The following is an 11,415-nucleotide window of genomic DNA, read 5'->3' as shown; positions in this document are numbered from 1 at the left end:
TGGACGGCACACAGGAAAATGAAAAYGTGGAACTAAACACAGTCCCAAAAACCTACAAGACTGATGAAAACAAAATAAAATTTAGGCTGAACTACAAAAGACTGGGAATGAAAAATCACATCATAAGATGGAGAAAAACAAAACTAAGAATCAAAATAATTAATAACAACTCATTAACCAAAACACAAGGATTTATGATGAATGCTTGAAATAATTAAAAGCCAGTATTCCTTGAAGGAATGAATATTGCCCAGTCTTTCGTGCCAGATTTTTAGACTATAATCACCTTCTCTTAAGGATTCGGGTAGGTAATGCTGCCTCACAGCAAGGTGTCTGCAGGTCAAATCTCAGGAAAGGTCTTTTAGAAACGTTTGACTAATTGTATCTGTGGAGATTTTTTTTTTCTTGTTGGGATGTCACAATCAGTACAAGTTTTTGTCAGAACAAAGGGCAGATTCTATAAAAGTTATAGCTTCTTTTTTGTTGTTGCCACATTTGACCTGACATCATGTTTTGCTATGTAAACAGAAGTTTTAACTTTGACCTAAAGTGCAGTTACAAAACCAGGAGAGGCAAACTAAATTCAAGTTAATGTTAAATCGACATATCCAGTTAGCTCCAAAGGTCAGAGAATGCAACCCAGGTATCGAGGAGAAATATACAGATACAACGAATATTAGGTGTTTTAGAAAAAGAGGTTGAGTTTTACTTTTAAAACACAGGAACAAATAAAACATTCATGTTGCAGAAATACTAGGAAAAATGTTTGGTATGTGCCTGTGACAAGCTCATCCTTTAAATACAAAAAGTCAAAGAAAATATCACATAACACACATTTTGTCACATACAGTAACTGCTGTATTTGCTTTTGAATTTGGCTCAGCCAAAGTGAAACAGGAAGTGACATCAAACCTCTATAAGAAATTGTTCTCCCTGGTCTTTGTTTGTTGAAACAATATTATTTGAAGTCTAATTCTTGCTATGTTATCTTTCCAAAATGCACGTCACAGGCACTTTAATATCACGTAAATGTATACCTTCAAATGATTACCTAATTTATTACATGCATTTAGTCATTTCACGTTTTACATTAAACATTTTTGTGCTGTTAATCCAGCTCTTATTCATTTTCAGTCTCATGTTTTCCTCACTTAAAAAAAAAGTGCGTAAGAAACAGCCACTGAGCTGTTTATTCATTGGTTTTCTGGAGAGCAGGCTACAGGCTGCAGTCTCATGTTCTTACATTAAAGTTTGCATAATTTAGAAGGTTGCAAGTATTAAGTTGTGGCAGTGACCTGAAAACAGCACCACCGTTTGTTTCAAACAGAATGAGTGTGGAAGCAATGCAGTCGARCATCCTGTCATCTCTCTATTCCATCCACTGCTCCGAGTGTGAGAAAAGACTGCCCTCACCTGGCTGTTTGGAAACAGCAGCAATGAACTGTTTTAGCAAGGCAGATAACAGCGCCATTCAGTATCACCCTTTTAATTTACCAACATAAAAACTCATGTTTCAAAAAAAGGTATCACACCAACATCATGTGAGCTTTTAACATTTGCCATTTATTCTTAACACCTGCTTGAAAAAGAAAAAAAACTTTAGTGCAAATCATACAGAGACTGATAACATGATTTTAAATTATTAATAAATATACATGAGACAATTTACACTTTGAAATGCTACAAGCACTTTTCACAGTTAAGTAAGAGTCTCTCAATCCATCCTGTACTTCCAACGAGTTGCAGTCACAACTAAAGAAAAATTACCAGCAGGGACTGAAAAGGCAAAAAAACAATAGCAGTACCACTGAACGGTCACAGACCAYGGTCAGTTTTTATTCTGACAAAATGAACAAAATCTCAAAGCAATAATTACCCTGTGTAGCGCATATTCTTTAAACGTACAGCTCATAAAAATTAAATAAAACAAAACGCTGTGTGATTTGTTACAGAGTGCAACGAATGTTAACTCAACAAAAAAATATATATAATAATATTCCTCCACTCATTTTGAGGTGTTGGAAAAACAATTCTCACATTAAACTTAGACCAACTGCCAGAAGCAACAACGAAGTGCTTGGATGGCACAGATGAAAATGATTCGAACACAAAAGTACTAACAGATTATTCTTCTAATCACTGATTTGGGACAAACACCACAAATCAAAAGTTTAATGAACAGTTGCAGGACGAGGTGCAAAACAAAAGCAGCAAAACAAGCTGAACGACTGGATCAGGTTTTTAGWTGAAATGCTTCGTCCACACACGGAGACTGACTCTGCCCACAGTGCAGCCAGCTTTACAGAAACTGAACATAGTACTTTTCTTTGGGCTTGCAGTGCAATCAAATGTAGGTTTCTCAGGTAGAGAAAATTTGATTTATGGTGGCATGTAAAGCCAAAATTGAGAAAAMAATCTACATGTGAAAAAAATCTGATTAAATTTGCATATACATTTTAGAAGAAATGATTGGATTAAAGCACAATGATGTCTTTGTCTGAGAAATGCTGACAAATGTTCCAATTTCCACTACTTTCATGCTAAATTTTTGCCCTGTCATAATAATCTGATGGCACCTAGATATTATATTCAAAATTCAAACATGTTGACCCATAATGAAAAATGCTATAGCATTACTTTTAGTAAACGTTACATTCATAATTATGTCAATCTAATTTCCATCATTATATCTAAACAACAAATTAAAATGCCATGCTTGGCAGGACTTTACTTTTCCTCGATTCTGCAATGTCGTGCTTAGAAAACCATCAACTTCATTTCCATTTTTGTATTTGAGACATGCCTTCCATGTGCTTTCTTTTAACAAATCAAAAGCTTTTGACTAGATTCTGTGTTGGGGAGCTAACTGAATCAACATAATCCATCTTAAATCAATGCAGCTGCARAAGCAGCTCACAGACAGCATGCAGTAAGAGCTTGAACCAAAAGGCCACAAAATAACTACAAATTAAAAAACAAAAAAGTGCAAATGCATGCCAAAAGTGACTGCCATGTTCTACAAACCACCCATCAAGTAGCAAATGAGAGCTGCTCAGTCCTTCCCTACCTCTTTTCAATTCTGTAGCAGTCAGGTTAACTTCAAGTGCAAGTCCAAGCCATTAACATGTCAAGTGAACTTAACAAAGAAAAACAATTCTTGACATGTCAAGTTACCTGAACGGCATTCACCCACCTGTACACTCACTCACTGTGGTAGCTTTATTATTTTTTTCTCTTGATTCAGTTTTAAATTAATTTACAATATAATATAGCCTACAAGTCCGCTGGGTTTACAGTGTAGTGACCAAGTTACCAGTTTCCTCTCTTCAGAACAGGAGTTTCATACAGCAAAGTCCTGAAAACAAAGAAGAACAAAACACTGGATGAGGAAGACATAAAAAACACTGTACATCAACTGGATGATTTTACATTTTTCATCTATGTGATTTAAAAATGGCTGTGCTATAATCCAACTGTATTATTTAACGTCTGTAAATAAAATGACCATTTCCCTAATGTTAGCAACAATTGTACTTGTCTTCATGTTTTAAAAAAAAGGTAATTTTCACCACTATACATTTAATTGTAACGTTAAAGTCATTAATCTACCTGCTTATCCAGGTTGATTGTTGGCGTCGTCAAGCCATAATGTTCTGCTCTGAGCGGCTGGCAGTGGTTCCAGTTGCTTCCTCTCGACTGTGCGTGGGAGGGGGCTCGTCTTTCTGTGGTACGCTCTGCCGAGGCTTCACTATGGTGATTTTAATGGGAACTCCTTTGATGCCATGCTGCACTCTGCTGTACTGCCGCATGGAGGGGTTGAAAGTGCGAATGGGAACGTCTGAGAAAGTGGATGCCTCCTCTTTGGCCTGTGTGCCCTCTTTTATGATGATTTTACTTCTTTTGCTGGAGAAGACAGTTTGCACTGGCAGAACAGCGGGCCTCTTTGCAGATATAGATGTCTGGAGTCTTGTGTTATGCTGAGGTGATGATTGCTTCTTCTCCTTCACATGAGAAAGACCTCTTTGCAAGTGTTCATCATTTTCTTTTGTGAAGGAAATCCCACCTTCTTTCCGTTTCTTCTTTTCTTTTGGTTTCTTAGGGCAGACAACCGCATGTTTGGTTCGGCTGCGGCGCATTGTGAACTCCCTGCTGCAGTGTGGGCAGACAAAGACTTCCTGTGGCTCGGCCACCTGCGTAGGTGACATTTTATTTGAAGATGGGACTGACTTGTTTCTTTGTGGCATGACTCTTTGAACCAACTTTTTCTTCCTTTTGTTCAGTATTTTAAGCTTTATTGGTGATTCCTGACTTGGTTTGGCCCTGCTTGTCTGACTGACATTGTTTAGTCCATTAGCAGAGTTAGTAGTAGAAAGCACTCCATTTTGAGTTTTTGCAAAGTGCCGTAAAGGGATAGGGTTTTTTCGAGGCGTGTATCGTCTTTTATCACTTGCATTTGCACACACCAAGATGTGTTTGTGCAGCTCTGGCATGTTGTCAAAGCTATTTCCACACTTGGTGCATCGAATAGCTGTACTGAAGGTTTGTGGGATGTTGTGGGTGGTAAAGTTTGTTGCTGAAGCAAGTGATCCAGCAGGTGATCGGTTATGATAAGGAAAAGGAGGCGGCTTGAAGCTGGGGTAGTGTTGGTTTATGCCCAGACGAACATCAGGCCCTTTAACTTTGCTCCCATCTGAAGCCATGGTCTTAATCGTCGTCAACACCTCGTCGGCAGTCACGCCAACTTCACATTCTTCCTTTTTCACCAGTTTCTTGGGTTCCTCAAGGTGTTTTAGAACTAAAGGATCTGAGTTCACTTTAGTCGAGTTGTTATAGTTCTGAGGTCTCAATTTTCCCTTTTCTTCCTCTGTGTGTGAACACTGTTGGCCAGGATGCAACTCTTCCTGATGCTGCTTCAGATTACAAAGGTAGACAAATTCTTTTGTGCACGCACTGCAAACGTAAGTCTTCCCAACGCCATGGAGGCTTGATCGATGGTCGAGCAAATCGGAAGGCTTGCCAAAGAGCAGCACGCAGAACTCACATTTGTAGGGCCATTCGTCAGCGTGGTTCACTACATGATGTCCGAGTTCCTTCATTGAATGAAAAAGCTTATCACACACGTTGCAGACAAAATTTTTGGCGAACGTCTGCTTTTGTGGATCGTTTCCTGTGTTGGTTGATGACTCTTCATCGGCTTTTTCAAGAAGAGGGTGAGGAGGAGAGGTTGCAGGTGGCATTTCTGATGTGGAAACAGTACTGTCAGCTGCTTCCTCCTCTTTTTTGGTCGGTGGGTTTGTACTCTCAACAGGCTGTGGGTCAGGATTTGAGTCATCTGCAGTAGGAGAATCAGATACCACATCAGTGTTATTGGAGAGAGCTACAGATTCTGTGACAGAAGATACAAGAATAGTGTGATCCACAGTTTGAGGGTTGGGCACAGACACAGTTTGTTGCTGTTCTGTGTGATTAACCATCATCTCAGTGGATACTGGAGGTTCAGCAGCATTGTCTTGTACAGTAACTGCAGGAGGAACAACACTTCCTGGGGCTTCGAGAGATATTGTACACTCAATTAACACTGTGTTTCTGGCAATGTTGAGTAGGGAATCATTTAGGGTTACAGCTGATGGGAACTGTACTTGTGTCCCAGAACTGGATTCAACCACAGGTGGATTGAGCGCAATTTGATCAGTGAGGAACACATGGCCAGGTAGGTTAAGAGTTGGGTCGATTGGTTGGGAAAGAGTGACGATGCTTGCAGGGTTGGTGGAAGCAAATGCAGTGGTTAAATCACAATCTGAAGAATTTAATGCATTTTCTGTACAGATTACCAAAGGCTCGTGAGATAAAGTTGGCGTTAATACTTGAATTGGTTGGTTTGAGGGGTTAGAAATAGATGAAGGTGGGGCCAAAACCGTAATTACTGAGGGAGCAGTAGGAAGGACATTGTGTGCAAGTGGGGAAGCAAATGCTATGGTGCATGGTGAAGCAGGCTCCAAGGCAACAGGGGTCAGTGAAGCAGCTGATGAAGTAAGAGTATTAGGAGGTATGGCAAGTCCATAAACAAGACCCTCTGCAACATGCTCCAGTGGGCCAACAACATCTGAACCTGTGACAAAAGTAAAGTCTGTAACCAGGGGAGTCAAAGGATTCCCCAGGTCTATTTTTTGTTCTCCGGTCTTAACTAAGGCTTTTTCCACCATGTATGTATTTGACTCTCCTTTCAAAACTGCTTGAGAAACCAAATCTAATGTTAGTCCAGATTCACCTGAGCTCTTTCTTTGCAAGCTCAAATCTAAAGCAGCATCACCTGAAGCCACGTCTTCATTTCTTTTGACTGTRTTAGAGAGATCCAGAGGCTTTTGGTTACAAGAATTACCACCAGTTACAGGCGGCCAGCTTTCTGACAGAACAGGTTTCACTTCTTGCACCGCTGAAGAGGRAGTCGGATCGTTTTCATTGAACATTTGTTGCACAGGTGAGCGATCAATCTGCTGTGCAATTCCAGAACTAAAATCTTCAGAATCGGGCTCTGACGTTTCTTCACTTGTTGAAATTTGATGCATCAAGCCTGTTGGAGAGCTGGTTCTTCTCCTAAACCTTCCCGTCCCAGAGGGTAGAACAGAGAGGGAAACAGGTGAGGATGGATTTTGGCCATCTGTGATTAGGGTGACTGTAGGTTTAAGAACCTCCTGCTTCTCAAGGAGCTGCTTCAGTTTTGGTGACAGGAATACTGTTCTTTCCTTGTGCACAAGTGTAGCCTCTGAACTCTGAGGGAAGAGATTATCTATTAAAGAAGAAACAAGAGATGAAGAGAATGAAGACACCACCACCTCAGATTCCAATTCAGAATTAATTTGTGGTAAAAGAGGAGGTGTTGTCGTTCTTCTCTTGCCTTGCTGTAGACTAGGTATTTCTGTATCTGCATTTAAAACCTGACTGATCTGGACAGGGTCTACAATCAGGGCATCCARTCCAATTAAAGGTGAAGTACCAGCCTGAAGCTCAGCTACTTCACAGCTACTGACCATGCTTGTTGACACTAACTTTCCATCAATGTAAAAGCTGAGATTCTCTGAAATATTAGGCAAATCGGACATGTATTTTTCTGCATTTACTTGTTCATTCTTTAGAAGCGATGTGGATGCCGTTTTCTCAGCATGCAGTGAATGGTGTTGAGGTGATTCATTGGGTAGTGGCTGAAAAATTCCCTCGGGTTGCAGCTTGGTTTGCTCATCATGCATGAGTTCCRGTGGGTCATCATGGACAATGCACTCGTGTTGCTGCTTGTTGGCATTTGTTGTGAATATCTTCTCAGCATATGTGTAAGCATGATGCTCTTCTAATGTTTCAGGAATATGATGCTGATCACTGTGATCTCCACTTGCTGAAGAAGTTGAAGTATTGGTGCTAGAAGAGGTTAAAGAGCTGCTTTTGAACGCATGTGCCTCACCGTTCATAAAAACATGGCTGTGCATGTGTTGTTCCAGGCTTTGTCTGCTGGTAAAGTATCTCTTGCAGTCTTGGCAGAAAAACGAGTCTCTTTCCACATCTTGATTTGGGGKKTTTWTGTGATCACATCTCGTGTCTGGTTCTTCTTGTACACCCTCACTGTCTTCAAGTTCAGAAACGTACAAAYGGGGTGAGTTGTCCATCTTCACTGAGGATACTGAGGATATATCTGGCTGAATCTTTCTGTATAAAGTCTGTCACACTGGATTTGGGCAGTTSTCACACCTATGACATGAAATGAAACAAATACTGACATTTAGCAAAAAGAAATGGAAAATAAAAAATAGAGCAGATATGGTCATTGAACAACTGCAACAAATAAAATAGATCAAAGTAGCTATAGTAGTTTGGGAAACTGAGGTTTATGTTCACTTCAAAATTTTGGTTATGGGGTTTTRAAGTAAACCAGTGATTGCTTATCCTAGTTTTGAAAGATACAATTTGYTGTGTGATGCAACAAGGGAGCACTGAAGCAGGTATAAATTGAATCATCAACAGCTAAACCCTCCATGACACGAAATGTTTTGTTAGAAAAATAGTGATCGAATTTAATTGAAAGTCTAGCATTCCTTCAAAGAATGCATATCGCCCATTGTGTTTTATGCCCGACTTTTAAACTAAGATCATTTTCGTATGAAAAATGATAGTTATAGCTGTTTTGATCRAACCTTGTAAATGATTATCTGTATTCAGCAATTTAAACAAAAAAAAAAGTTTAAATAAAAACTGTCCTAAGCAACTCTTTAGTAAACAAACTATAGAAAACATTTAAAATTTTAATTGTTGTTTTGTATTGTAACAACATAAAAGCTTAAAGAAGATGGTATTTGACACATATAATAGGATATGAAATATAGTTTATGTTAATGAAAATGCAATAAGCTATTGGAAGAATACRCACAACGTACAAATTAAAAACACATCTCAATTTAAACCAAGTTAAATGATACCTGGATTAGCTTACCATTTTAATCTTCAGTGCAGACTTGTTTGTTGTGAGATGAATAAATGCAGGTTCTATGTTGAAAGAATAAAAGAGACACATTCTTGTTAAAAACCTGACCTTGAGACAAGAATGACATAAAACAAAATCTGCTCAGACTCAACAGCTGTGGTGTGTAGCAGTTTATATCTGGTTATTTATTCCTRAAAGAAAAGTGAATTTATGCTTATTTATGCAAGGATGTCATGATTGCAATATGACTCATCATGAAGTAGCAAAAAAATAAATCCTTGTTTCCTATAGTGACCACATCAAATTTTTCTAACCTGCCTCATTTACCATTAAGCTGCATTACTTATAAAGCTTATTAATGTCCTTTCAATTAACCTGACAACCACATACAAATCTCAGCTTGGTTTAAAATAAATTTCTAATCAACTAATAAAAGAAACCTAAAAAAAGGACAAAGCTTTTCGGTAAATTGGTTCATTTTGACATAAAATGGTAAAACAAAATGGCAGGTCTGTCAGGTGATTTGTTGAGCAGAAAAGCTGGATGTGCAGTGAGGGAGGGGAAATCAACCTGAAACTCATCTGCTAGTTTTGTTTAATGTTAATCTCGTCTGTTTACACACATTTTGTCAAATGTTTGTTTATAAATCTTAATCCTCTTATAGCGCAACTTTCAAATACATAAAATGCCTTGTAAATACATTTTTCTACGTTTAGGTTAATACACACCTCCTTTTCATCATTTATTATGGATTCTTGCTCGTTGTAAAATAAAACAAACGCAAAAAAAAAAACTAATTCGACGCAATTTAAGGCCTACAAGATTTATTTATTTAGTAATCAGTTTCTCCTTAACAGGTGCACACTGCAACAGGCTTATATGAAACCCACTCCCACATATCAAATGTCCAAGAATAATTTTTTTGTTTTTATTTTATTTTAGTTATTACAGAAACCCACGGCTAAGCTCTGTGTTGCGTTYACGCGCATCCGTTTCAGCCGGTTCTGTGACGCTCCCCCGTCCTTGCTCCATTGCTAACTGCTCCCACAACACGTCGTCGCATTGCTCTTCGGCTACAGGGGCTGCTGCTGTGCTAGCTCGTCTACAGTTTTAAGGTCAACTCATCGTGCGAAAGCACTCGTTTAGCTGGCCGCAACATACAAGGAGGTACAAACGAACCATCGCCGCAGGTCCGATGACAAAGCTTCACGCGTCAAGTCAAATAATCCWGCTTGTTTCGTCTGGCTCTCTTTTTTGCTAGCTTGGGTGCTAGCTGGTTAGCTCGTGCTAGAACTAAAACCAAATGTTCAACGCAACAGACACAACAAGCGCTGTCTGACAAACATAAATTACAAATTATAGTGTCCATACCTATACATATAACTCCTTCCAAAGTGCGGCAAAATAGGTTTGAAATGACCCTGTTGTGCAGCTTGTAGACAGCTGTTCACCCCCTTAAAGTATCAACAAAATTCAAGGGTTCTGATTGGACAAAGACTCTAGATGCACAATGAATTAACCAATGAGCAGGCAGCTTGTTGAAGCTATGACGTGCGTATTTAAAAAAAATCTAATGGAGAAGTCTAGTCTATTTTTGTTCAACATGTTATAAAACTTACAGTATTTTTGTTTTTTGTTCTTAWAAACGACTATTTTTCCCTCAAAGTAAATACTAACAAAACAACAACTTTAGCTTACCTTATTTTTATTAAAGTAGGTCTATACAAAGTTACACTATGTAGAGCTAAATGTAACTTCATGTAATTTAAATCATGTATGTTAGTGTAATTTACACATTTAGTTTAGAATTAGATTATTAAAGAAATGTGTGTATATGTGGGGAAAAACAAACAGAAATTTTTGGTCGTTGCAGTTTTTGTTTTGACCTCTAGAGGTCAAAATATTCAAAGATTTCAGGTCAGTACCTCACCAGGCTTCTTCCAGTGTTACTCTTAAAGTCTAGGTTTTACAGTAATTTCATAACATTCAGAAAAGTACTGCATGAATGATCCCATTTTAGAACGCAAAGTATTTCCCACTTTATAATAATTGTGTATGCATAATGCTTAGTGTGACTCTTGCTGCAGTGTAGGCAACAAGATGAGGATAGTGTGTAATCAGGAAAATGTTTACAAGATGCACACATATTTTATTTATTGACTCAAATTAATAAAACTGAGTTGCAATCGTAAATTACTAAGTAAATATTTAAACATTGATGACACAGCTGAATATGGGCCATATTTTTATTTTACCACTGTCATTTCTCTTTCACAACTGTTAATAAAACAGAAGCCGCATTGTGCTCACAAAATGAAGATTAATAACATAGTAATTTCTTTTTTCTCCTGACCTAAGGGACTGGTTCATAGAAATCTGACAGAAACTAACTATCTGACTTCACAAGACGTCACTTCCAGCCTGAAGGAGCTCAGAAAACCCCACTTGTACATCTGTGACACTTTGCAGCACATAGGTGGTGTTCTTATGGCACATGGATGGTATGTCTCTTGTAGTTATGTTGTATGTGGGCTGAGTGGCGTGTCACTGTGAAACCACATGCCTGACGTTTGCAAGGCGTAATGAAAGCTCATAAATTACAGACCTAACCCTCTGTATTTAAGCTTTTTTCCTTTTTTGTCATTTAGATTTCGCTTTCTGAACTTCCCAATGATGCTACTGATACACAGCATGGCATGTTGTATTGACGTAGCTTCTGTGGAGTAAACTTTTATAGCCGCTGGTAATTCAGTGCCAAGTTGGCTGTGATTGTGTTTATTTATAGCTTGTTGTAGCAAGTTGCTGTGGACGTGCCCATGACTTTCATAGCTGACAGTGGCTGTATCTGTGGATTGTAAATGAGCAGCGTAAAATTGGGTCTCCATGTTACACATGTGTCAGATCATTGTGGATGCAGGTGCTGATTGCCTGGAAGACAATCCTGATAG

At 38.6% G+C, this 11,415-nt stretch overlaps 1 protein-coding gene across 2 annotated transcripts; it reads right to left on the bottom strand.

The window, feature by feature from the left end:
• Window positions 1-1,542: 1,542 nt before the first annotated feature.
• Window positions 1,543-9,949, bottom strand: LOC106535994 (PR domain zinc finger protein 2). Of its 2 annotated transcripts, XM_014033161.1 has the most exons (5): window positions 9,839-9,943; window positions 8,477-8,529; window positions 7,454-7,737; window positions 3,610-5,332; window positions 1,543-3,355 (listed from the first exon to the last, which is right to left on the bottom strand). In XM_014033161.1, exons 3-4 carry the CDS (start codon window positions 7,653-7,655, stop codon window positions 3,639-3,641), a joined length of 1,896 nt encoding a protein of 631 aa, XP_013888615.1. In that variant the 5' UTR covers window positions 7,656-7,737; window positions 8,477-8,529; window positions 9,839-9,943; the 3' UTR covers window positions 1,543-3,355; window positions 3,610-3,638. The 2 variants fall into 2 exon arrangements, with proteins under 2 accessions (XP_013888615.1, XP_013888614.1); XM_014033160.1 differs by having other exon boundaries at window positions 3,610-7,737; window positions 9,839-9,949.
• Between the last annotated feature and the right edge of the window lie 1,466 nt (window positions 9,950-11,415).

This window comes from Austrofundulus limnaeus, unplaced genomic scaffold (genome assembly GCF_001266775.1).
Source record: "Austrofundulus limnaeus strain Quisiro unplaced genomic scaffold, Austrofundulus_limnaeus-1.0 Scaffold1649, whole genome shotgun sequence".
Classification (NCBI taxonomy): Eukaryota; Metazoa; Chordata; class Actinopteri; order Cyprinodontiformes; family Rivulidae; genus Austrofundulus; species Austrofundulus limnaeus.
This window is presented reverse-complemented; position numbering and strand designations above follow the sequence as displayed.